At 36.8% G+C, this 27,776-nt stretch overlaps 4 protein-coding genes and 1 pseudogene across 6 annotated transcripts; 3 read left to right on the top strand and 2 right to left on the bottom strand.

Annotated features, from left to right (window-relative positions):
• Window positions 1–6,317: 6,317 nt before the first annotated feature.
• Window positions 6,318–12,364, bottom strand: LOC147285036 (putative polygalacturonase). The gene is made up of 5 exons (XM_086244612.1): window positions 11,450–12,364; window positions 9,880–10,000; window positions 8,699–8,947; window positions 7,925–8,078; window positions 6,318–7,138 (listed from the first exon to the last, which is right to left on the bottom strand). The coding sequence occupies exons 1-5, from the start codon at window positions 11,873–11,875 to the stop codon at window positions 6,613–6,615; spliced, it is 1,476 nt and encodes a 491-aa protein (XP_086100738.1). The 5' UTR covers window positions 11,876–12,364; the 3' UTR covers window positions 6,318–6,612.
• A 1,198-nt stretch (window positions 12,365–13,562) lies between these two features.
• On the top strand, window positions 13,563–15,127 carry LHCA6 (PSI type II chlorophyll a/b-binding protein (Lhca2*1)). 3 transcript variants are annotated; one of them, XM_086243314.1, is made up of 5 exons: window positions 13,563–13,719; window positions 13,822–13,995; window positions 14,092–14,129; window positions 14,214–14,728; window positions 14,815–15,127. In XM_086243314.1, exons 1-5 carry the CDS (start codon window positions 13,673–13,675, stop codon window positions 14,833–14,835), a joined length of 795 nt encoding a protein of 264 aa, XP_086099440.1. In that variant the 5' UTR covers window positions 13,563–13,672; the 3' UTR covers window positions 14,836–15,127. The 3 variants fall into 3 exon arrangements, with proteins under 3 accessions (XP_086099440.1, XP_086099441.1, XP_086099439.1); XM_086243315.1 differs by having other exon boundaries at window positions 13,828–13,995; XM_086243313.1 differs by having other exon boundaries at window positions 13,566–13,719; window positions 13,810–13,995.
• A 153-nt stretch (window positions 15,128–15,280) lies between these two features.
• Window positions 15,281–18,347, top strand: LOC147285038 (pollen receptor-like kinase 3). Its single transcript, XM_086243312.1, has 2 exons — window positions 15,281–17,018; window positions 17,263–18,347. Exons 1-2 carry the CDS (start codon window positions 15,689–15,691, stop codon window positions 17,832–17,834), a joined length of 1,902 nt encoding a protein of 633 aa, XP_086099438.1. The 5' UTR covers window positions 15,281–15,688; the 3' UTR covers window positions 17,835–18,347.
• A 1,120-nt stretch (window positions 18,348–19,467) lies between these two features.
• On the bottom strand, window positions 19,468–21,834 carry LOC147285039 (uncharacterized; annotated as a pseudogene).
• A 3,282-nt stretch (window positions 21,835–25,116) lies between these two features.
• LOC147285040 (uncharacterized) lies at window positions 25,117–27,085 on the top strand. Its single transcript, XM_086243316.1, has 3 exons — window positions 25,117–25,335; window positions 25,913–26,034; window positions 26,628–27,085. The coding sequence occupies exons 1-3, from the start codon at window positions 25,212–25,214 to the stop codon at window positions 26,955–26,957; spliced, it is 576 nt and encodes a 191-aa protein (XP_086099442.1). The 5' UTR covers window positions 25,117–25,211; the 3' UTR covers window positions 26,958–27,085.
• Window positions 27,086–27,776: the final 691 nt, after the last annotated feature.

A 27,776-nucleotide genomic window follows, 5' to 3' on the forward strand; every position in this document is an offset into this window, starting at 1 on the left:
GGCACACACCGCGTGCATCACCACGTGGCGAAATGTGATTAGGCAGAGACGGAAAACATTTTCCTCGTGACGCTGACGTTGGACCCTCCTCGTTGGGTCTCGCTCATGTGCGTGAGCGCTTTGAATTTGTGGTGTGCAACTGTTTTGGGGTCACGGGTGAGCGACCGACACTACTTGACGTGGTTTTTCTTTTTTATCCATTTTGAGGCACACTGTTTTCTTGTTTTTTGGTAAGATGAGGCACACTGTTTTCACCCACGTGATCTTGGTCTATTCTTTTGTGCTTGTCCAGGAAACAGTATTCCAATTTTAGCAAAATTACCAACCTGCCAACTACTAAGGGGTGTCCCCAACTTAGATTTTATTGGATTTTAAAAGTCCAATGAAATCTAGGTGTCCTCATTTAGATTTTAATGGATTCCAATGAACTTTAGGTGTCCTCAACTCAGATTTTAATGGATTCCAATGAAATTCAGGTATCCTAAAAAAGTCATGAATTTCATTAAGTTAAGGATTTTAATGGATTTGGATGGATTTGGTTAAATTTGAATGCTTTTTTTACACATAACAAATTCTATAAGAATTAAAATTGGATTTTGATAGATTCTATGAATTTTAAAATTCATTAAACTCTTTTAAAATCTGAGTTGGAGACACCCCTAAATCTGATATTTTTTTAGAATATATGTTGTGAACTGGGCTTTGGTGACCCTGTGGACCGAGGAAGGCCAATTCGTCGGACCATAAAACAAGAACAATAATTCAGATCACTTGGACTGAATCGGGTTGATATTTTACTTGGACAAAAATATTAGGTGTTAGTGTGTTACATGCTTTTTATAGTATATATATACAAAAATATTTCAAAGTTAAATATTTAGTAAATTAATATGAAGTTTATTATCTTTTTGGACCTACTACATAATGTAATTTTATAATCTGAAGTATTCATTTTTTATGCCTCACTTCATAGATCATTTCTATAAAAAATCTCTTAAAGCGAAAGTTTTTTAGCCATTTAATTATAATAACTATTAAATATACTTTTATCAAAATATAGTGTTCATCTATATATTTAATCACAATTAAATGACCAAATAATTTTTAATTTGATTAATTTTTTAAAATAATAATCTTTAAAGTGAGGCTTAAAAAATATCTTTAATAAGTACAGAACACAATTGAATAAATACACTCCAGCTCCTTCAGAGAGATTGTCCCCATGATAAAAATAAAAAAATGATACGCATAATATCCCTCATGCACTAGCCCATGCCATATACGTATGTATAGCACCTTTGAGATGGACTGCCACATGCAATTGGAAGGAAAATATAGGCCACCACGGTCGTCCGTTAATTATCAAATTAAGATATGATTTGAACTTTAAAGAGGTAAGCAGCTCAAGATTTTGTAGTCTTAATTAACAATTATAATTCGATATATGGTGTGGTCCTTGGACCATCCACATGGCACAATGGCACTTGGTGTGGGATAGAGCCTGCCCCAGAATGATCATATTAATGTCTTCATGCAAATCAGACCATGGTATCATATATGAAATAATAAGTGTGTTAGGTCCTATCAACTACACGTACAAACAATATTCATTAGTTGCAATAACCTTTTGGGTCCAAAATTAATTAAACTTCCCTTCATTAGATTCATATATGTTTTTAATCGCAAATAAATCATGGTCGATTGAGTAATCTTGTCATATTTTTTGTTCAGAAATATCCAATCTAATTAAGAAACCGAAGAATCTCAAACTGTGTAACCTAAACTCAGATCAATTACAAAAAAGTTAAATCATCAACAGAAAAATTCAGATTTTAATGGATATGTTTAATATAATAACGCCAATATGTATGTCGATCCAAAATGACAATAATATACATGGTGGATAGAGAAGTGACAATAATAGCAACTTCAATACAAGGTAGATAGAAAGAAGTAAATGGACTTAAACTCATGGTTTGTGTTGCAGCGACCATACCATTTGTAGAAAATGACCTTTTGGGAATTATCAATAGTAATACATTATGGCCTTTTGTTTTGGTGCATACAATTTATATTCTGACAAGGTTTTTTTATATTTTATCTATTTAAATTTTGAGTTCAATCTCATTTCACCACTTAAAAAAAAAATTGTATTAATTTATCATATGAATTTAAAATTTATTACAATGTATTATCTATGACTAATTTTGTCTAAACTTTTGTTAAAAATAAAAATATTTTGGTCTTTTTCAATTTCCTATTGTTAGATTAAATGATTTTTTTATACTTTGCTTGTTTTGACAGAATAAAAACAGATTTAAAAATATCAAAATATCCTTATTTTTAACAAAAGTTTAAACAAAATGAGTAAGAGGTAGTATATTATAACAAATTTTTAATTTATGTGGTAAACTGATACAATTTTTTTTTTTTAAATGATAAAGTGAGATTGAACTCAAATTTCAAATGAGTAAAGTATAATAAAGTCTTCTAACAATAGTGGTCCTAACATATAACGGAGAATTTGTGTGATAGCTAGGCTAAGGTTGATGTCCTCACCCTCGTAATTAATTAACCACCTTTTTTTCTAATGTAAATATACTCGCATCTCCTATTGTTAAAAACCATTGTTTTTTTCCCATGCATTAACTTGTGACATTATTGAACAAAAAAAAAAACTTGTGACATCTCCGACTTGCTATGCTCTTGACTAGTCCACTCTTACTTAATGGGGGTTGTTTTCAGGCAGGTTGACCGTACAAACTAGAGTAATTGGAGTAGATGAAAGAGTAATGTCACATAAATATACCTCATTTTTTTACGACCAATCTCTCATACAAGTGAAATTTGACTATTTATATAGGTGAATTTTGAAGTGAAAGTCTCACTTGTACAAAAGATGTCGTTGACGAGTATATATATATATATATGATATAAATATTTTTGAGAAATGTTAGTTATCTTTTGTATTTTTTTCTTCTCCAAACTATTTTGTAGTATAGTTTTATAAAAAGAAGAGAAAATAAATAATTCCGATTATAAAATTTTATTGCATTATAAGTTATAACAAGGAGAAGAGAAAAAACACAAAGAGAATGGCGCAACAACTAGCATTCCTTCATAGGTTTATTGAATGACTATTGAGTACTGACTCAAGGGACTAGCGTTTGATACCCACCCACAAGAATGAAGAGTCAAATCATATTATTGTTTTTAGTTGGGCAATAACCCCATGAGTAGGGACTTAGGGATGAGGGAACACATGATGATTTGGGTGTTTGAGAATGTGACATATATATATCGATCATTTCAAAATGTCATGTAAATCCCAAGGAAGCAATGCCAATGGGGCTTGATATTAATGATAATGTACCTAACTTCTCTTGCAATTCATTCAAGGGACGGCTGGTAGATAGGATGCACAATTAATGATTGCATTTTTCACCATTTGGCATGAGAGAGGGGCCTTTATTAATTTCTTCAATTCTATATTAAATATTTCCTACAAATGATCGTACGAAATAATTACTAGTTTGGTGATTTTATAAACTTTATTGTAAAAGGTTTTAAGTTTTAACTCACTCAAATCAGCAAACAGGGATCATGAGAAGGGGAGATGAATCATAAGGTTTTTGCTTTAACAAAACAGGGTCTATGTTCCTGGCTCATAGGCTTAAAGCTTTATTTTTTTAAAAAAGTAGAAATGAGTGGTTGATGGCAAGGAATATATTTTCGTTTTTTTGAAGTCCCGAAATTTTATCACGTATCCATTATTTTTCGGTATTATTTCGGTAAAATTTTAAACTCGAAATATGTGTGTTTTTGTAAAATTTCTCCAAATTTTGCCTAAATCTGCTGTAACTAACACTAGCATCCACAAACTGAGATCTCTCCCCCAAACTCAGATCTCTTTCTCACTTGGGAGTTGAGGCCGTGGAGGGAGGAAGAGAAGAGGGGCTGGGTTTCGGCGGCGGGGGGTGACGGCAGGAGCGAAATTAGGGTGATGGACCTGATGGTGGGCTAATGATGGAGATGCCGAGAGTAAGAGAGAAGCACGAGGTGGAGTTTGTGGAGAGAAAGGAAAAGAAGAAAAAAAAAAAAAAAGGGGAAATGGGGAATGGGGGAGTTGGAGCAATTTTATAAGTCATACAACTTTTTTTTTTTTTTTTGATACGATATTAATTCACAAATTTTTTTGTTTTATATATTAAGGGGAGGGAAGGAATTTGTCTAGGGCCTTGTCCAATGTTCAGATACCCATCAAACGCTCATTTGAAGGCTCACTCATTTTCCCTGGCAAAAAAAAGAGAAGGCTCACTCATTTTTTGTTAAAAAAAAAAAAAAAAAAACAATTGTACATGACAATTACACAATTGTGACTATATGCCAATTACAACTTACTTTTGATAATACTTGAGTTCTATTTACAACATAGTCTTTAGACTTTAAGCATAAATGTTAAGCTCTAAATTAACCATTATAAATATTTATAAACTTTATAAAAAATATATGATTATTGAATGGTCACATAGTTGCCACAATTACAGATGTGGTCAACCCTTATCTACGGCTGCCATATTCTGACTTTTTGGGAAAAATATGAGAAATAGAAACTTAGAAAAAGAAGTGAGAAATTCAAAACCACATGTCATTCTTTATATTAATTATTGTGACTATTATGCAGATGGGTTGGACATGTTTATTGTTGGAGGGTTAGAGTTTTTTTTTGTTTAGGGGGATTGAATCCTCTGTTTATATTTATTGTTTTTTTTTTTTTTTCTATTATGGTTCCCAAGAAACTTCCTCTTGACTATTAACATAGCAATGTGAGTGATATTGTCCTTTTTTTTTTGGTAAAAGATATTGCCCTTCTTTAATTTTAAGTATAAAATAAAAACAAATAATTTGGAAAACAAATGAAAAGGAAAGAAAAAAAAAGAAAAAAAAAAAGAAAGAAAAAGGTTTAGGATTGATTGAGGTTTGGGGACTTTGGGCAATTGGAAAGAAAAGAAAAAGTTTTGGTTTTTCGTTTGGCCGTTTTAGTGTTTCGTTTAATTGTTTTTAAATCTTAATATATTTATATATAAAAAATAATTAAAAATATCCTAAAAGGCCTAAATACTAATATCCTATACCATATCCTAAACAATATAAAATATAGATTATAGAGTACATAAGGTTTAGTCTACAAATTATAGAGTATAAAGAGTATTAAGGTATATAGAGTATATAGGGTTTAGTATTAGGATTTAGTCTATAGATTATAGAGTATAAATAATATACTAATTTCATTTATTCATTATACTAATTTTATTTAACAGTATTTGCCCAGCGCGCATTATATTTACCTTATATTATATGAAACCTACAATATAATTTGGTTTCTTCAATGTTTTTTATAAATGTAGTAGATAATATATTAAATAAACATATGGTAAAGTTTCACTCAAAATTTCCGTATTTTGATAGCAATTTCCGTCGTTTTTGTCTAATTTTATTGAAATCAAAATTTTAATCGAAATTTCCGCGAAAATTTCCGTTGAAATTTTCATCGAAAATTTTCTCGAAACCGAAATTTTACTCGTTGATGGGTTAAATTACTAATCAATATAAAATTATAAAGTCAAAATCTTGCTCAACTAAACCAAGTGTTATTGGTGGTATCTCTTTTCCCTCGATTAATTCTATTCTATATATGCCATTACTTCTTTTAATAGTGAATTAATACATATTGAACCCAATATGTCACTATCATAAAAGAAAAATAATTTCTGAGCAACTACATGCACTGATGCACATGCTTTAAATTAATATATGAGTAATAAAAATGCTTTATATCCCAACTTTCTTCCTAACTCTCTTATACAGTAATATAAGATGCATGATATTAGGAAATCCATTTAAGAGTCAAGTGTTATAACCTTCTCCTGTATTAATTCTTAGTAGACTAAATAAATAATAAAATAAAGATGAAAAGAACTTCTGAGCAACTTCAGGCATGGATTTTAAGTTTATATATAGGGACATTCCCTTGACCAAATTCCTACCTTGGTTTTTATATTATTATTCTCATTATCTACTAAGAAACTTGGAATTGGTCAATGAAGCCTTGTTGGGCTTGCTTTTGTTGTTGTGGCTTGCTTTTGTTGTTGTTTAATTGGCTTTTGGGCCATCTTTGTTTGTAACCTTGCCTTTTGGGCTGTTATAATATACTCCACTTTGTCCCAGAAAAACAGGTGTGTGCATGTTTTTAAAGTTAAAAGATGAATATTCAAAGCGAGTGCTACATATTTTATTACATTGATAATGTGATCTCCTGATCTTTCTGAATGCGCAATGATTGGAGCATTTTTTAATTGTACAATATCCAACTATGCATTTTTTTCGTGAATCTGGAAATTTTCGGTATATACAACTCCATGTAGTAAAAAAGCTAAAGATGGGAGTGAGAAAAACACACAGAAAAAGAAAATAAAAATTAACATAAACTGCTCCATCTTCATCCTCCCAAGTTGTTTTATGCAGACATTGAGGTTTCTTTTTTGCCTGAAGACATTGAAGTTGTTGATCTCCAAAAATATGAGCTATCGATATGGAAAACTTCTCACCTTCTCAAAAATCATAATCTATGTCTGTCATGTTCTGGGAGACAGAGTGCTTCACCAACTTTTCTTGCTCATCATACCGGTCGAGGTTCTCACAAGGGGCAGGGAAGATGGTCCCTATTACCCGACCTTGAACAAAGGCACACTGGAAAATGTGCTTCTTTTTATATGTTATTCCCACCGACATATCCTGGAAAGTCACATTTCTCACTGGAATCTCTTCACTCCCATGGATTCGGACAGGCACACGAACTCCTTGTCCATGGATGCCTGTGAAGCTTATGTCCCTGAGCACCGGAAGAGCTTTTGGATCATAGCCCTCATCAGGGTGCTCATTGTAGTCCGTCTTGATAACAATTCCAACTCGGACATTGTCAAATGTCAGATTCCGGTAGGTTATGTGACGCACATATCCGCCTCTTCCGGGGGCAGTCTTGATCCGAACAGCACGCCTTGAGCTCCACACAAGTAGGTTCTCCACTGTGACATTTTCAACCCCACCAGACATCTCACTGCCTATTGATACGCCAGCACTGTTGCATTTCAGCCAAGGGTAACTTTGAGTTACTCTCTGATAGACATAACATCAATACATATTGAGAAACCGACAGAGGAGTAAAGGAATAGTAGTTCTATTCTCTGATAGTATTAGGACATTAGTGAACTAACAGATGTGCGCAATGCCTGACTGCATGTTGACAATCAACTAAAGATAAAAGGTTCCCCTTACTGCTAGTGCAGTTGCTGCTGGCATTGGCACCCATCACTGGGCATACAGGTAGAATGCTTAATAGCATTCTACTCAAGATTGATGAATTGGTCATTCCTCACCTTCCTGTCAGACACATGATAGACTTGCACTTCTCCTTATCTTCTTCTTTTATGTCTTTCCCTTTTTCTTTCTATTTTTTATTTTTTGCGTTGGCATGGCAAGACATACCCAGGTCAACTGTGAATTATATTATGCTCTGAATCAAAGACCATACTCACAAATGAGAAAAAAAAAAAAAAAATGGAGCTAGAGGGCAAGCATGCCTGGACGGAGGTAGCAAGCAATTTTAAGGGGAGTGCCATTCACATTCCCTGTTTCCCTCCCATACTCCAGTGATGGAGGTTAAATACATACCTGACACTGGAGTGTGGGAATACTCTAGGGGAGCACGAAAAGAACTCCCAAATTTTAATGATTAAAGATGCATAACAATGATGCCAGGATACAATCATGAAGACTAGTAAGTACTCGTTTTTTACTCACAAGATGGCAACAAGCATTCAATGAAAACCTGCCAAGTTAGATAGCAAGAAAGCATAAGATTCACCTGACCATAGAGCGGACAACAAGGTTTCGAATGAGTATATTTTTTGATGGCCGCCCATAAGTAATTCCATACTGATCCCAGCCACTCTTTATTGCAATCCCATCATCCCCCACACTTATATAACAGTCCTCAATCACCATATCCTCACATGAATCTGTTTAAAAAAAAAAAAAATCAATGCTATTTTATATTAATTAGACTATAAATAAATAAGAATAAAACACACAAACTCAAATTACAAAAGCCAACCAACAATCTGTAGCTCAAATTATGCATGAAGAGTGCCCATAAAATCTTATCTCATCAGACTTTAAGCCAGATGAGGCCAGTAAATGATATCCTTAATCGTATTAAATTTTGTTACTTGGGCGGTGTGGGTGCTGGAGCGTGCAGTACTGTACCAAATGAGGCTTTACAAGAAAAATCGTGATTTTGAATCTCTCTCTCTCTCAAAGACACATACACGAAAACAAAGATAACAAGTTAGTATGAATGATGGTGATATATGATATTATATTTTAAGTTTAAGCATCGTCTTTCAAAAAACACAATTGACATTTCTGAACATCTTTTCTAAACATTAACTAAACTGTTCACTTTATGTTTTTTGCTTCATGATATCTTCTTTAGTGTCAAATGATGCATTTACATATTCATAAGCTATCAGTCATCCCAAACAGATAAATGAAGAGACTGACATACACCAGTACCAGAACAGCATTATCTCATGTCAGTAGTTGGGGGAAGAGAAACCCCTTAGTAGGACACACTTACCAGGGTCTATTCCATCAGTATTTGGAGCTTCAAATATGGGAGCCAAGATCGTAATATTTTTTATAGTAACATTCTTGCAGTCATATGGATGAAGTGTCCAAAAAGGAGAATCACGCAAAGTTATATTAGAGATCAAAATGTCGCTTGACCACATAATCTGAACAAGTGGACCCCGAGTGTGGTTGAGAAGCTTCTGGCGATACTTCTTCCACCATGTTTGACCCTGCCCATTTATGGTACCATTATGCCCTGTTGGCCAGTGAATACATAGATATAGTTAGAACAAGAAAGAAACTAAACACTTGGAAAGAAGACAGATTTACAACTTAGAGCCTCAGCATAATAATGTCCACAAGAGTTCACTGGACAGACCTACCTTCTTCATTGACCCACAGAAAAAGTAAATTTTACAAATTTATAAAACAAGCTTATCCCTGCCCCGATCGGCAGCTGCTGGTGACGAAAATTGTCTTTTTTACTCATTATGTAAGACTTTCGCATGTATTATTTCAAGTGACATGTTTATTTCTATTTGTAAAACCTCTTTTAAGACTTCTAATTCAGAAAATAAATCAAAACCATCGATATCAGATGGTTTCAAGTGGTGTGTATATTTCTGGAGATGCAAAGGTCTTTTTTTTCAATAGAAAAATTTAATAGGAAAAGTATATAAAACTTAAAACTAATTTTTTATTAAATACGGGCCCTTAGACATTTTTTAATAGCCTAGGGATAGAGCGGACACTGTAAATTGTAGATTCGATATTTACTTAGATACTACAATGAGATTTTGTTAAGTACATCTGGCAAACGCAGGAAGTTTTTCATATTTTTATATTTTCAATGAGAATCATAAGTGTAATACTGTAAGATATATGCATACTCCATTCTCTCTCAAAATGATCGTGGATGGAAAGCTGTCACCTAGTTACTGTAGTCACAAACCACAAACCACAATCTCTAAGCTCAAACTTAACTTCCACAGATGCAATATTCATGGTTAAAGGCTATATCACCAATGACCAACACCACCTTAGGAAACTTTATTGGTGTGCAATATCCAATTGGAAGCCTTCTTAGATTAACTTCTGAATTAAACTAATACATTGACCTTCCAATTAAACACTATTGCTATGAACCAAAATATATAACCTCAACAGAAAAAGGGTGAAATACCTTACCTGTTATAACAACACCTTTAAGATTTTGACCATGAATCAAACTCCCATACCGAGGTCCAGGATGCTCTCTCCCATACCCATATGAAGGCAATGGTGGCATTAATGGCCAATACTTCTCATCCTGTCATGCACATAAGAGAGCATATGCAGCATCAGAAATAACTGTCATGAAGTGTGTGTGTGTGTGTGTCTGAAAGAGAGAGAGTTCAGTGTCATTATTAAAAGATCCAAAGCGTATTAGAAAAGCCATGTAAACTGCAACATTTTTGATATGTTAATTTGTATGAATCCTTAACATGATGCCATTATGTGTATGTGTGTGTGTTAGAGCGTGTAAACATGTATATATATTCTCACTGGGTTGTTGCATCTCATTAAAGGTTTAACATTAAATTTTAAAGGGAAATCTGGGTGAAGGTGCAACAGCTCCAAAGCTTGATTATTATTCAAATGGTTGGCTGATACACTGCTTAAACATGCCAAGTCTACTCTAGAGGTTGAGGCACTGGGATAAGCAGGCATTTTGTCCACATGTGTGGGAATGCAGTGATTTCCAGTTTGTCAATCCCCTGTGATAAGTTAACATTTGCAACAAAGCCCACAACCTCTAGGTTCTGGACTTTTTACTACTAGAAAACCCATATGCAGGCCTCATTTTCAGAATAATGATCAATAATTGCAGGGGCTTTTCACAACAGCTATCTAAGAGAATAAGATATGGACACAGATATTCCAGAATATGTCTAACATGCATGAATACTATCTCCAACTCAATGCCAATTAAATGAGTAAAAGGAACATTTATAAGGGATTTACTAATTGGGTTCATATTATTAGAAAGCTCATGAATCATAATATTACTAACCTGTATATTAGTCTTGGCATGTAAATGTAAGTATTATATGACCATTGTCCCTTTCACAATCCTATGCTTAACAAAATGCGTTAGCAGTATTCAGGATGTCTCCATGTTTTATTTTGAAGTAAAACAAATGGTGGGAATCATGAACATAATCTGAAATCTCTAAAATAAATCACATTCATTATATCACTGGGAAACTTCAAACCATTCCTAGGCATCTCAATAAACTGACTTGCATAATTATTATCAAACTACAAGTCCCAAACGAAATGTTAGGCACTCCAATTTCATTTATAGAAAAAGGCCAGATGAAATGCCAGCTACTCAGGGAATGAACTTCACTAGTCCTTGCAACAAAGATTTCCCATTTGAAACTTAATAAAACAGATCTTAGTGTAAGAGAGCACATTACAGAACAAAATAACCACAACCACAATTTAACCACCATTATTTCCAAACTAAGCAACCTATATTACCAAATAAAATGGAGGACTTTATACATATCCAAATAAAGAAAACAGATAAAAGATACAAAAATTCACCTGATTCAAATAGAAAATGACTTGGAACAGATGCAAATACACATTATGGTGCAAAATTGCTACGACTACGATTACAAAAGCTACAATTTCTCTAACAAGCAACATTTCACATTTTGAAAGAACAAAGAAACTAAAACAGATAAATGAAGAAAACAAAAAAGCTTACATCAATCCCAAGTATCTCAGCATCTTCAGCAAGAAAGAGAGTCATGTGACTAGTGAGATTAAATGGCGCTGTTAACCAGCGACCAGGAGGCACATTAAGCTGGCCACCACCTTTCTTGCTCAGCTTGGAAATAGCCATCACTGCCCTCTCAAAGGCTTCAGTGTTCAGAGTAACCCCATCACCCACTCCCCCAAAATCCGTCAAATTGAAGGCCACAGGTCTCAGCCTCGGCATGGCTCTCACCGAGACTCGCCTAAATATGAAAAACCGATCTGCAATATTCCTCTGCCACACAAACACAGACGCGAACGCCGCGATCCAAAGCACGGTGAAGAGGGTCTTGTGCGAGGACAAGAAGGCTGGTAACCAGCGCTTCAATTCCAGCCTCTGGTGGTGGAACCGCCCAAGTGGTAAGGTCTCCACCATGGTCAATTAGATTGTACAGCAATGCACAGCACTGATCTTTGTGCAAAATGAACTAGTGGGTCGAGCCAATTTGATTCAGAAAATCGAATGGAGATGGAGATAGGTGGTTGGGGAAGTGGGTGTGTTTGATCTTTGATAACATGGACTATGTGGGTCTTTGTTGTTTTGGTGAATGAATAGAGGGAAAGATCTATATGGGGGTGTGAGAAAGAGAGAGAGAAATGGTGGTGGGAATCTGCAAATTGGGTGAGACGTTAATGTTAATGTTAGTGAGCAGAGTCAGGTGGATTTGGTTTGTAAAACAGTGAAGCTTGAGTGCGTTTCAAGGGAAGGTTGTTAAGGTTAAAGAGGATTAGAGGATTAGACTATTAGCGTATAGACATGGTTTGCAAGCTTGGGTTTTGGGTCTCAGCAAGCAGAGAACGAGTTTGGAACTCTTTTTTGTATAGCTCAAAGTTTGGAACTTTGAGATTTGAGGGGTGAGTTCTGGGCCAGTGATGCAGTGTTGCGAGTGTTGCGAGTGACAGTTTAACAGGCGGTCTCATGGAAATTTCATGGTGTTTGTGTCGGGTCAGGCCACGTTGTCATTATATTAGTTTTTTGAATTACAAATTTATACCTATTTAATTGTAATTTAATACCTTATTGGCCCTCACCACTTAATTAACCTTTATTTGGTTTTTAATTGGCAGAACATCTTGATTAATAAAACAAAAAAACATCTGGGCTTATGATTAGGTAATCTTGAAAATGTGTTATTTAATAGGTATCCATCAAAAGAAGAAACATCTTGATCACATCATAATGCATTTAATTTTTTCAAATTCATTGACCACCCTTAGTTATGAATCTAAACAATACCAACCAAATTAATGTATCTAAGTATATGCATCCATATATTGTATATTACTTACACCACCATATAGCAACAACCGAGTTCTTTATTTTTTATATCTCCTCCAAACTTAATCCCATAACTTATTTTTTTCTATCATACGCAATAGAATACGAATAGGTTGTCACTTTTGCGGCACTATGAAGTAATATTGCAGGACGATGTATATATTATTGTATCACGTATCAAGAAGTAGACTGGTTACAACTACAATATCAATCTGTCCATTTGGTCACTAGGCGAAAGCAATGGATGAGCTACACCACCTAACACACTCAGCTGCAGGTTGAGCAGATGACTAGCCCTATATGGAATGAAAGATTCAACTCAACCCCTCCAATTGTATGGTCAACAACGATGTGTACATCTCAAGATTATGAATTATCAGGTTATGTACTTTTCAACAATTATTACAGTCGAAACTTATAATTCTAACGTTTAAAATTTTTTACATTTGAGTTCCCGAGCTCTAATCATTTCTCCCTTAGTACTAGACTAAAAAAATTAATACTAATTTGATAGTAAATCATAATTTTACTATTTTTCTTTTTTATGGAGTGGGTATAGAGAGTATTTCTGGATTTAGATAACAAAATATGTTAGTTTTGCATATGAGTTTTTGGGTTAGATGATGTAGGTGAGCTGATAGCTGAGTTTTTGGCTAATCCATGCCTCAAGCTCCACCTACGGTCACCAGACTCACAACTCACAAGGCTAGGAAAGCTCATATCCAGAACACGTGCCATGTTGCCATTGGCTCCTATTCTCCTTCTTGTGACCCTATCATCAATTATCCATCTTCCTAGGAATAGAAGTACTGTCACACAGTCTGAAAGGGAAGCCTGACCAAGCCTTGCCAAAGCCATCAAACTCTGCACAGTTTGGCTGAGCCATTGCCATCTATGGCCCTCTCCATTGTCTCTTCTTCAATCTCAAGCTTCCCAACAAGGTAATAAAAATGTTCTAAACCAACCACATTCTTAATTTCAATCTCAAGATTCATTGTTTTCTCAAACACTCCTGTTAATTAATGTCCAAGGTTTCTGATTAGAAACAGGGGAATAGTGGCATGGAAATTTTCCACAGGAAAATTCACAACAATCATGTTGGGGAGACCAACCCGTTTAAATGCAACAAAAGGAGTGTCGAGTGTATGTGAACCACTCCCTCCAGATAGACCCTTGTGGTTTCCTGGTAGTTCACCTCCTGAGTGGCTTGATGGCAGGTAAGAGTTAATTAATTTCACTGTCTTTCACAACACCCTCTTCTAATTCAGCATATAATCTCTGGTTTCGCTTTGACTTCTTTGCTAAAACTGCAGCCTTCCTGGTGATTTTGGCTTTGACCCACTTGGATTAGGTATGCACATATATGTTCTAGACCATTTATACACTTTTATAGAATATATATGCAACTTAATTTGACAATTTTTTTTGATTGCAGGGTCAGATCCAGAGTTACTGAAATGGTTTGCACAAGCTGAGCTGATGCATGGCAGATGGGCAATGCTTGCAGTGGCAGGGATTCTCATTCCAGAGTGGCTTGAAAGATTAGGCTTCATTGAGAACTTCTCATGGTATGAGGCTGGTGAACGAGAGTACTTTGCAGACCCAACAACTTTGTTTGTGGTGCAGTTAGCACTAATGGGTTGGGCTGAGGGTAGGAGATGGGCTGATATAATTAAGCCTGGGAGTGTTGACATTGAGCCCAAGCTTCCTCACAAAAAGAACCCAAAGCCAGATGTTGGGTACCCAGGTGGGCTGTGGTTTGACCCCTTTATGTGGGGAAGAGGGTCTCCTGAGCCTGTCATGGTGTTGAGAACAAAGGAGATCAAGAATGGGCGTCTTGCAATGCTAGCCTTTGTGGGTTTCTTGTTCCAAGCCATTTATACTGGGAAAGACCCCATTGACAACTTGATGGCTCATATTGCAGACCCTGGTCACTGCAACATATTTTCGGTAATGCTATGTTTTAGTGGAGTTGAAAAAGATTTATATATATGCTCATTATGAGTTCCAAACTTCCAACATTTCATTTTTTGCAGGCTTTCACTTCACAATACTAATGCTGTGGAACCTGAGGACCCCTGGAAGGCTTGTTAAGGCAGCACCAAACAGCCTGCAAGTAATTAACTCTGTGCATTGTTGTAATACTCTCTTCTGTTAGAAGATCAAGGGAACTTGTACATACAAAGAAGCCAAGAAAATTACCTCATGACTTCCCATTCTGTAATTTGAGTTTCATTTTGTTACAAACTTACAACTTGATGTGAAAGTATAACTGATCGATGTCTAGGTGGCCAATGTGCTATCCAACAAGCTTTGAGCAAACTCTAAAGAAAAATTGGGTTGAGAATCTGTTCTAAACAATTTGTTGTTTTCGGCTAAAACTCTAATTTAGGCTTCTTCACATTGATGCACATGAACTTTATTGTAGGACTCACATGCATCTACGGTTAGGAGTTATTCAGGTGCGCATGAGTGATTGTGTGAAACATATCTCAATATTTAATTAAATTTGACATTTTTGTACTAATAAAGTGGACCCTTTTACTAATAAATATCTAAGCTTACGTGATATTTACATATGTGAATGAACATTGAATAATGAAAGAGCTTGAGTCCTAAAGTCGTTCCTTGGGACAGAAGTTATTCCGGAAATGCAGGACATGCAGAGGAAGACAAGGTCAAAGAAACTTCCACAGCTCTCTCTCTTCCTCTCAATCCCAAAGGCCATACCAACCCACTTTCCTCTGTCCCAATTCTCTATTCTTAGGGTTTGTGATGTGAAATCTGGTAGACTCCAAGCTGACAACCCCAAATTGATGAACAAAAGGAAATTAAGCAAAGAAAACAAAGCCCACAATTTTCTCTCCGGGCAGCGGGTTGTTTCCAATTTCCTCCGGCTCCGGCTCGGCAATGGCCGGCGCTGTTGGTTTCCTCTTCTTGTTCGTCCTCTCCTTGTCCCCACACGTCTCCTTGTCCATATCCGAAGAGCAGGCCCTCCTCAACCTCAAGAATTCGTTCGCGAAAGGCGGCGCCTTGGGCAACTGGGTCCCCAACTCGTCTCCCTGCAAAGCCCACTGGGCTGGGGTCATCTGCAACAATGGGGTAATCAGTGGTCTCCATCTCACCAACATGGGTCTCTCTGGGAAGGTCGACATTGAGGCCTTGAAAGCCATTCCGAGGCTCCGAACTCTCAGTTTGGTCAAAAACCAGTTCACGGGTCCCATTCCGGATTTCCATTCCCTCGGGGCTTTGAGGTCTCTGTTGCTGACGGGGAATAACTTCTCCGGTGAAATCCCGGACGATTTCTTCGCCCACATGACCTCCTTGAAGAAAGTTTACCTAAATGACAACATTTTCTCCGGGAAAATCCCGGGGTCGTTGAAGAAACTGACCCATCTGATCGAACTTCACATGGAGAACAACGAATTCACGGGAACAATCCCTGAGTTGGAACAAGATTTACGGTCCCTGGACTTGTCGAATAACAAGCTGGAGGGACCAATCCCACCAAGCTTGTCCAATTTCGATGAAAGCACATTTGAAGGAAATGGAGCACTCTGCGGCGGACCATTCAACCCATGCAAACCGCCACCTCCTCCAGTAACCCAAACGACGTCGCGGCCCCCCGGGGATGATGTAAAAAAGTCACACACCATCAAGATAGTAATTGCGGCCATTTTTGCTTTCATGGTTCTGCTGCTGCTCTACGTGTTGCTGGTGGCGAGGCGGCGGCGCAGGGACGGTGACTTCAGCGTTCTTGGGAAAGACAGCTTCGATGAGCAGGATCAGATGGTTGAGGTTCATGTGCCGAGTACACATACCCGCAGTGTGAGTAGTAATAGCGTGGAGGCCATGTCGTCGATCGCTGGTAGCCGAAAAAGTTGTTCCAAGAAGGGCTCGCAGAGCGGGAAGAATGGCGCCAGCGAGCTGTTGATTGTGAATGACGAGAGGGGGGTGTTTGGGTTGCCGGACTTGATGAAAGCCGCGGCTGAGGTTTTGGGGAATGGCGGGTTGGGTTCGGCTTATAAGGCGGTGATGGGGAATGGGTTGTCTGTGGTGGTCAAGAGGATGAGGGAGATGAACAGGTTGGGGAGAGACGGCTTCGAGGCTGAGATGAGAAGGTTTGGGAGACTCCGCCATACCAACATCTTGACACCTTTGGCTTACCACTACCGCAGAGAAGAGAAACTGTTGATCTCAGAGCACATTCCCAAGGGGAGCTTGCTATACGTTTTGCATGGTAAGCTATATAGAGATCATCTATCATATTTCTAGGCACATTGATTATGAATTCATGCTCAATAATTCATAATAATTGATGTAACAAGTAAACCCACGAATTCTTGTCTGCCTGGAATCTCGAATCTCGTGGTTAAACTAAGAAAAACTTTCATTCAATTAAGTTTTTTGGGAAATGCACAATTCATTTTTTAAGTGTGGAGAATAGATTTCTAACTAGTTTTGGTCATGTGACCATTTTGCAGGTGATCGTGGAATTTGCCACTCTGAGCTGAATTGGCCAACACGTTTGAAGATCATCCAAGGAATTGGTTGTGGGATGGGGTTCCTGCATACTGAGTTTGCATCCTATGACCTGCCCCATGGAAACCTCAAGTCCAGCAATGTGCTTCTAACCGAAGACTACGAACCAGTCCTCAATGACTATGCCTTCAATGCACTGATCAACCCCAACTATGGAGCACAATCAATGTTTGCCTTTAGAACCCCGGAGTACCTAGAGAAGCAGCAGATATCTCCAAAGTCTGATGTTTATTGTCTTGGAGTGGTCATCCTTGAAATCCTGACAGGGAAGTTCCCTTCTCAGTACCTGAGCAATGGCAAAGGTGGGACGGATGTGGTGCAGTGGGTGCATTCAGCAATGTCTGAGCAGAGGGAAGAAGAACTGCTCGACCCCGAGATAGCAAAGGACGACGGAGATTCAGTGGGTCAGATGCTGCAGATCCTCCAAATTGGAGCTGCTTGCACTGAGAGTGATCCTGTGCAACGGCTTGATATAGTGGAAGCCATCAGGAGGATAAAAGAGGTACAAGTTTGAGATCGATAGAGAGAGAGAGAGGCATGCATGCATGCATATATGCATATATGCTAATGTGCTTGCTTGCTATATATACTTCAAAATACAAACGGGGGTCTTTCAGCTGAGAAATTAAAAAGGGCCTATGCAATGCAGCAGAGTGAGTGTTGGCCCCTTGTTGGGTCTTGGCCACAGAAGCAAAAATGGCATTTAGTGCAAATACTAAAATAAAAAACTGATCATATTTCTATTCTGGAGGAGAGTTTCTTGCCACTATAGGTGAGAAAAAAAAAAGGGTAGGAGAGTGTTGGGGTGCAACAAGGAAGAAATGGAATTTAGTGAATATACTGAATAAATTATATATCACTATTCTGGAGGAAGTTTTGGTTCTTAGTTTTCTCATCTAATTCCTGATGAGAGTGACACCCATTTTCTTTTTCTCTCTTTTTCTTTTTTCTTTTTAAATAGTTGTATATAAACATAGGTATCTTCAGTTCACCATAATAATTTTTTTTTCTAGGAATACTAACAGAGACATTCGTTCATGTACGTACATACATGTGCCTTGACATACATTGATACAATATACATGTATTACGTGAGTTTATTCAATGACTTTTCAAGATGTTCAAAATATATTGTTTCCAACAGACAGGTTAATTGTCACTTGTAAGCATCTCATGCAGTGAGCAAAATCGAAAAATTATACCCATGATAATTAAGAATTAAGATGACATAGCACGTCTAAAATGGAAAGAGCTATATAAGTGCCAAGAATACTAAAATAGATCGAAAGAAATAAGAAGGTTGCTTGTAGTTCTAAATTCTAATAGTTAAAGAGCATTTACCCATTTATTTGAAGTTGTGAATTTGAGGTTACCTCCTTAAGATCGCTATAGTCGACCAATAACCATTATGATTTAGTAACACTTAATTAGTTTCAATTAATTTCTGTTAGACGACTAATAAAAAAAATATCGCTTGACTAGAAAGAGAAAAAATAATAACAAGGGTCATTTAGAAACCAACTTAGTCCATGCCAAATAATTATTGGATATAATCGCAACATCACCATGATGAACTAATTTACGTGTTATAATATAGGTGGACGGCAAATTTATACTTGTATGATATATTATTAAGGGAGACTTAGAGTACAGTCTATTTTATAAGTCTTTCTTAGACTAAGATCGGTAGTGATTTAGGGTTTTTAATTAAGTCTTTTTATTTTTCTTCTTTGACGGCTTTATGTTAGATTTTAACTCCAAGATTTTGGGCTTCGCCTAAAATCTCGAAGTTAAAACCTAACATATAGCCTCTACAAAGCCCACTCTACACCATAGGAGGGGAAATATCCTTCAAATAGGGGGAAATACCCTTCAAATTAGGGAATAACTTTGTTATGAATTAAAATGATTTTCTTCTAAATTAAAAGGATTTTATTATGAATTAAAATCATTTTCTTATAAATTATTATGAATTAAAAGGATTTTCTTATAAATTTTAAAACACCTTCGGTCAGTGGCGGATCCAGAAACATTCTGCTATGGGGGCAAGATTAAGAAGCTCAAGAATATTTATCTTCGGTAGGAAAAAACTCTTCAATATTAATGAACAAAAACTTCATTCATAGAAAATAGCACAATATTACAAATTATAATTGTCCACGACGTGTTTTCATACTTTGAAAACGCAACATTATAGCCTCATTATCAATACTATCAAATACATCTTTTTCAATGTACACAATCAAACTATCATTCATCCAATGATCTCCCATTCTGTTACGAAGTGGATTCTTCACAATCTTCATAGCTGAGAATGCTCTCTCCACTGAAGCAGTCGCAACTGGTAAAATCAAAGCCAATGTCAAAAGCAAGTACACTAATGAGTATGATTTATCTCTTCCTGTCTCCACCATTTTTTTTGCTAGATTACCAATTCCTTTCACTTGAGAAAAGTCACCACTCATTCGCATGTCAGTAATATAAGTCCCAAGTTGATCTTCAAGTGCCAAGAGCTCTTTGTCAGAAAAATCATTCGGATACAATTGAGCAAGACGAAGTAGATTTTGCTTGTCAAAAGCAGAGAAATAACCATCCGGACTCAAACATGCCAAACAAATAAGCAACTCTGTGCTTACCTCATTGAAATGATTATTTAATTCTTGAAGTTGCATATCAATGATAGTGTAAAGGAGCTCGAAACGATAATGGTGAAGGTTAGTAATTTCTTGCATTCCACGTCGTGATCTTCCTTGAGGAACAAATGCATCATTCATATTGGGAACATAAATATCATTCTTCACACAAAAAGAAGAAACTTTATCAAGCAAAGTATCTCATTCATGATCCCTCATTACTTGCAATTGTTGCTTGCATACATTGACTAAGATCATAGTATGCACAATATCTTGATCTTTCTTTTGTAATGCTTGTGACAAATCATTTGTGATTCCCAATATAGTTTTCATCACAAATAGACAAAAAACAAAATTGAAAGAGTGCATAGACTCCATCAAAAGATTTGCCTCACCTTTTTGATCAACACTTAATCCATCCTCAACAATATCTTCAAGCACACTAGTTATAGATGAGAACATAGAAATCATACTTAGCAAAGTACCATAATGTGAACCCCAACGTGTATCACCGGGACGTTTGACACTAGTTTCTTGATTTAGACCTTGCCCCGTTAGAATCTCATCATTTTGAATACCTTCCATAACTTCAAGTCGTTGTTTCTCTCTAAGTGAATCACGACGCTTGAATGAAGCCCCAACAACATTAGCCACTCTACTCACCAAGACAAAAAAAGTGGCAATTTGAATATGATTCTTTGCCACGGCTACAAGAGCTAGTTGAAGTTGATGTGCAAAACAATGAACATAAAAGGCACATGGATTTTCATTCAAGATAAGAGTTTTAAGACCATTAAACTCACCTTGCATATTACTAGCTCCGTCATATCCTTGTCCTCGCAGCTTGAATATACTCAATCCATGTCTAGAGAATAATAGATCAACAACCTCTTTTAATGAAAGTGCAGTTGTACTAGTAACATGTTGAATGCCCATAAACCTTTCAATTACTTGGCCTTTTTTGTCCACATATCGAAACACAACTGCCATTTGCTCCTTTATTGACACATCACGCGATTCATCAACCATAAGAGAAAATAATGCATCTCCAATATCACTAATAATAGCATTAATGACTTCAGTTGCAGCTGCATTTACAATATCTTTCTGAATATCATGTGCGGTTAATTGTAGATTCCTAGGAGCATTCTCCAACACAACCGCCTTAATACTCTCATTATGATCAGCAAGAAATTGCAAGAGCTCAAGAAAATTTCCCCTATTTTTTGAAGTTCTTGTTTCATCATGGCCACGGAAAGAAAGACCTTGTCGCAATAAAAATCGAATGCAATCAAGTGTTGCAGTCATTTGCTTGCGATAGTCAGTACGAGATTTAGATGAGTGCTTGATGATAACTGATTCAATATGTTGCCTCTGATTCATTAGAGCTTGACAATCCAGAAAAGCAATATTATGATCGCTACCCGGGCCTCCAACATGAACTTGCAGTCTATCTTTTTTCTTCCAATTAGAGAAACCTTCACCAGTAAAGGCATCCGCACCCACTTGTTCAAAATTTGATTTAAAGAGATAGCAACAAAGACAAAATACAGCATCTTTAGTTATACTATACTCCAACCAAGTAGGAAACTCATTAAACCAAAGAGGGCTAAAACGTCGTGCGTACCCTCCAAACATTGATTGTGGAAATGTATGATTTCTAGGTTGACACGGACCCTTTTGTAGATAAGCTCTTCGAACTTGATCTCGAATATTAGGATCATAATTCGACATTGGAGGTCGAAGTCCAGGGTCTGCAGGAAGGTTCGCCAAAATTGCATCTAGCTCACTTTGTTTTGAACTTTCAACTTCAATACTATCATTTGGTGTCGAAGAAGATGACGAACTCTCACCAAATCTTCTTTTAAAATACCTCTCCATGACTATTTCTGTTTGAAATTTAAATTAACAATTAATCAATTAACCCAATTAACCCAAATACCAAATTAACAATTAATAATTAACCCAATTAATCCAAATACTCAATTAACAATTAACAATTAACCAATTAACCAATTAACCTAATTAACCCAAATAGCCAATTAACAATTAACAATTAACCAATTAACCCAATTAACCCAAATACCCAATTAACAATTAATAATTAGAAATTAACCAATTAACTCAATTAACCCAATTAATCCAAATACCCAATTAACAATTAACAAACTAAACAATTAAACAAATTAACCCAAATACCCAATAACAAAACTAACCCAAATACTAAAATACCCGATTAACAATTAACATAAAACTAAGTAAAATAACTAACCAATCTAACCCAGGCAGGGGCAAATCTACTGAACCCAGAGGCGTCGCGACTCGGCGAGGGAGCAGGTTGAGCAAGTGAGCAGGTCGTCGAACGACGAAGTGAGGCAGCGAGCAGGCCAGCAAGGGGCGTCGTGTCGCGAGGGAGAAGTAGCCAAGCAGAGCAGGGCCAGCAGGCGTCGGTGCGGGTAGAGGAGCAGGGGCGTCGCGTCGCGTCGCGAGGGACTGCTGAGCAGCCGAGCAGAGGCGCAGAGCAGGGCCAGCAGGCGTCGATGCGGGTAGAGGAGCAGGGGCGTCGCGTCGCGAGGGAGAAATAGCCGAGCAACTGAGCAGAACAAGGCCAGCAGGCGTCGGCGCGGCGCGGGTAGAGGAGCAGGGGCGACAATGCGACACTACTTTGGTTTCAGAATTCAGACTTTCAATTTCTGAATATTCTGTCGTTCTGTCATGTGTGTGGCTGGCTGGTACTCAGACTTGGTTTATTTAACTTGCCAAAACGACGTCGTTTTGGCAAGTTTAGAATTCAAAAAACAACATACGCATCTCACGTGACAGTTTACACCTTCATCTTCCTCACCAGTCTGTTCTTCATTTCTCTCTTAGCCATTTTCACAAACACTTGCTGCTCTTGCCCCTCTGCCTGCCACTGCTGCCAGTAAGTTCATGGGGTCAAAAATTTCTCTCCAGCCCAGCAATTCTGGGTTCATGGGGTCAATTGACCCCATTGACCCCATTGTAGATCCGCCCCTGCCCTCGGTCTCTATCTAAAAACTGTTTTTCTAAAGGACCTAAGTCTAATTTTCTCTATTATTAATAATACCCACCCATATCACTTATATAAGGGATAATACCTCGATTCGTTATATTACATGGCGGTGTGATGGTTATACCAAAAAATTTAGAGTGCTGCTATTTACACACCTTTTTTTTTTTTTCTTTTTGCACACTATTTTCTCCAGTTTTCTGCTAACACACCCCTTACCATATTCTAAAATTTGGAATTTCTTTTTGCACACCCATTTTATTACCAAAATATCCATCTTCTAAAACACACCCACCCACCCCACCTCTCTCTCTTTCCTTCTCTCTCCTCCCTCCCTTTCTTTGGCTTTTCAACCCAGCAGCCTTACCCTTACAAAAAAAAAAAAAAATTTAATTTTAACACCCACAGAACCCGACCCACCTTGCACATAGCTGCCTATGTCGCCTGATTCGTCACTGGCGAACCTCCTCCTCCCTTTCCATCTCTCTTTCTCTTTCTTTTCCTTCTCTCTCTGTTTTTCTTTCCCTTTCTCTTTTCTCTTCCCTTTCACTTTCTCTTTCACTCACCCAGCCCCTTGGCCGGATGGAAATGGAGGCCGGCAAGGTCAACAAAAGCTTCTGATCTGGAGGCCAGCGGTCGGGTTTGGCAGAGGCGGTGGGTCACGGGGGGAGGGGAAGAAGGAAGGGGTGGCAAGGGGAGGAAAGAGGAGGGGTGAGTCAGGCTTGGCTGGGTTGGTGGGTCTGGGAAGGGGGAAGGAGAATGAGGTGGAGGAAAAGGGTATGTTTGCAAAGAAATGGAGAGAGGGAAAGAGAGAAAGAGAGAGAGAGGAGGTGTGTGTGTCTTTTTCACTTTGGTTTTTTTTTCTTTAAAAAAAAAAGGCGTGCAAAAAGAAAAAAAAAAGTGTACAAATAGCAGCACTCTCAAAATTTATGAGGCTAATGCAAGAGGCCTTTTGATCCAAAGGTGGCCTAGGCCTAAAACCTATACCTATATGGGTCGTTGTGTTCAGTTCTGGACCCATACCCATACCCATACAGTAACCAAACTTACTATATGTTAGAGCATGTACAATGACATGGCTAAATACTATGCTATATGCTAAATATAGTAGAATTGATAAAAAAGCTCACTACAATGATATAACTAAATTTAGCATTTGTTATGCTATTGCTAAATTTTTCACTATATATAGCAGAAAATTTAGCAATTTCTACTGAAGAGCTCAAGAAAAAAGTGGATCTATCATTTGAAAAGTATGGGTAAAGAAAGAATAAAAAACCAAGTGAAAGAAAGTGATTGGTTGAAAAAGTGTTGGGTCCCACGAGGAGAAAGAAAAGAAAAGATATTCACATGAATGGAAAAGGCCGGTTGCAGCAAAAGGCATGGGGATGGGCAACTGTCATGGGTTGATTGTTCATATATTCAAATTTTACAATTTCTAAATTTGACTTTGATATGAAAAATACAAAAATATTAATTTAAGTATTAAAATAATAATATTTAAATATATTTAATATTGTGCTCATATTAAAGATCTCATTAAAATATTTATAATGATATAATTATTAAAATAATTTAATATATTAAATTTAATTTATAAAGATATATATGAATATATTAAAAATATAAATATATAAATATATAGTTATAACTTTTGTGCCATTAGAGCAAAAAACACAAAAATTATTATTAAATGCTAAAAGTCATGCTAAATATAACATATAGCAAAAAGACATTATACATGCTGTTAGTTGTTACCAAATAGGGATGGCAATGGGGCGGGTTCGGGGTGGGTTTGCCAATACCATACCCGCCCCTCAGGGTAATTGGGTCTCCATCGGGAGTATTCGGAGCCCCTATTATTTTTAAAAAAATAATTTTTTTTATTAATAACATACCAAATTAATATAAATATATAATATAATAGATGAAATACATTAAAATTTATCATATTATATTATAATAACACTAAATCATAAAAAAATATTATTAAATTTTAAAAATATTAACAAAAATTAAGATAATAAATTAAAATATAATTATATAATCTAATATTTTTATAAAACGGGAATACGGGGCGGGGCGGGGATGTGGATGGTTTTATTATACCCGCTTAATCAGGGGATTTTGCCATCCATAGAATAATATACCAAACACCAATCTGAAGTGAATCTAAGAGAGTTTCATCTGACCATCCGAGGAAGACAGACAGATCACAGACACGGACATGGGTTCTGCAAAAGAGATAGTAGAGAAACTGAAACTGAATCCTCACCCAGAAGGTGGGTTTTACTCTGAAACTTTCAGAGACACATCCATAGTCCTCCCCTTGTGTCAGCTTCCCCCAGACTGTAAGTCCTCGTCACTGATCTGACTTTTGACATTTATTTATTATTGGGTTTTTATTGTTATCTGCATTTGGATCTTGAATTTAGATTGTGGAAAATATATTGAATGAAAGTTATGACTAAGCTCACATGGAATGAATGCTGGATAGTTAGCTTGATTGTGTTATATCTGCATTTTAGTTGTTTGAAATTGGATTCTTGGGATTGGAATTTAATGCCCCAATTCAAAATTCATATGTGGGATGTAGGAACCTAGTTTAAATCATACTACAAGTCACCAATGGTGTCCATTCAACATATTTCGTTCATGCAATCATGCACAATTGAATTCGAAATGGACCCATTTTGAATTCAAAATGTAGCAAAAGGAATTTTTGTTAAAAAAGGTAAAGACACTGCAGCCCTGTTGTTATGTATGGGAATTTTTGGTTCCACCTTCCTGTCTTGCTAAAAACAGAGTGATACAAATATGGATAGATGGAGTCTGATGGAATTAGCAACAGAGCTTGTCAATGTTGCTTGGCTAAACTATTTTCTTTTTACCATTTATGTTACTAAGAGAAGTGTGGCTGATCTGCAGACAAGGTTGAGCGCCCTGTCAGTTCATGTATTTACTTCTTGCTGCCGTCTGGGAATGTGTCACGCCTTCATCGTATACCATGTGCAGAAACCTGGCATTTTTATGTGGGAGAACCTATTACGGTACACTCCACTCCGGTCATGGCTCAAACATTGAAAGATCAACATACTCTGCATTCACATGCCATTTCTATAGTCATTTCAAGATATCATGTGATGTATTCACATGCCATTTCTATAGTCATTTCCATGTTCAATAGCTATGTTGTATGTTAAAGTTGGCCACCCATCTCACTACGAGTCACGATCGCTTCTCCCTGGGCTTGGGAGCTTAGACATGCCATGCAAAAGATAAAACAGTAAGAAGATACAAACAAAGCTGTATACATGCATGTTTGTATATGTGAGACAAATGTGGCAAAATTTATTTAATTTGCAGTTGCAATTGCCTAAAATGGTTTTGGCAAAAGATAAAACAGTTAGACAAATGAAAAGCTGTATTCATGTTAACTTTATTGATATATTATTGCATTTTGTTTCATCTTCTAGCACAAAGTATCTTCATACATTTGTGATGATCATGTATCTTGCCTAAATTTGCATTTCAAAAGAATCCACACTGGATCCCGAATTTGAGCTCTAGATAAAGAATCCACACTGCATTTCTTTATCTTGCCTGCCCTCTCTTCTTTTAACACAGTCAGACTTTTTATCAGGTATTGGAGTTGAATGACAAAGATGGGAAAGTGAAATTAACCTGCCTTGGACCCAATTTGATTGGAGAGGATCAGCAACCCCAGTACACAGTACCTCCAAATATATGGTTTGGTGCATTTCCAACAAAGGACTTCAGCATTTCATCAGATGGGGCATTGGTCAAAGCTGCTCCAAGGGATTCTGAAACCCACTACTCTCTTGTGGGATGCACTTGTGCACCTGCCTTTCAGTTCCAGGACTTTGAGTTGGCAAAACGCTCGGAGCTTGTTTCTCGCTTTCCTAGTAGCCAGCCTCTTATATCGTTGCTTACATTCCCTGATCAAGCATAAGCCTTTGCTGCAGTAATCTTATAATTGTATTAGTTCAATGTTTGTTTACATGTTATGGATTTGAAGTGACTGTGGATTGTTCAAACTTCAAATCACGTACTTAAATGAAAAGCTTGTTTAAGAGTTCAGATTTGATGATCTAATCTACCATGTGAAATTTCTTGGATTTGGTACTCAAATTTAATAATGGAAGGATATGATTTTCCTTGATATGTGAGAAGTCGCATATATTTGATGAGTCCATTTTTCCTTGACACGTGTCACAAAAAAATGATTAGATGACACATGTCATCCATCCACTATGGTGATAATACTCACTATCACCTTTCACGTATGGAAGGATATCATTTTCCTTGATATACCTTTCACGTATGGAAGAATTTGTATAATGGAAGGATATGATTTTCCTTGATAGGTGAAAAGTCAGCAAAAATGAATCCTATATTTGATATACAAATCTCTTATTTTCATCACTTAGTAGAGGGTTGGAAGGGAAATACTTACAACCCGACTCCTATTTTTTCAGAATATTGCACCCATGCTGCAAAACCAATTTCATTTTTGGCTTGGACAGGCGGATACAAATCTTAATATAAGCATGCGATAGTAGCATAATGCAGTATAGTCAGTATAAGGTGATACTTGTTGCATGTAAATATTATGTGGATTTAAGAGGAATGACCATCTTACAAAAGAAATGACACTGACTGTGCCCTCAAAAAATGAAGCTCCATAACACCCATGGCAAATCAAAACAAGTCATGTTCAACAGAGAAGCAATTGCAAATCTAAATCCTGAACCAATTCTGTAGACCCAAC

Source organism: Dryas octopetala, chromosome 5 (assembly GCF_963921425.1).
Source record: "Dryas octopetala chromosome 5, drDryOcto1.1, whole genome shotgun sequence".
Taxonomy (NCBI): domain Eukaryota; kingdom Viridiplantae; phylum Streptophyta; class Magnoliopsida; order Rosales; family Rosaceae; genus Dryas; species Dryas octopetala.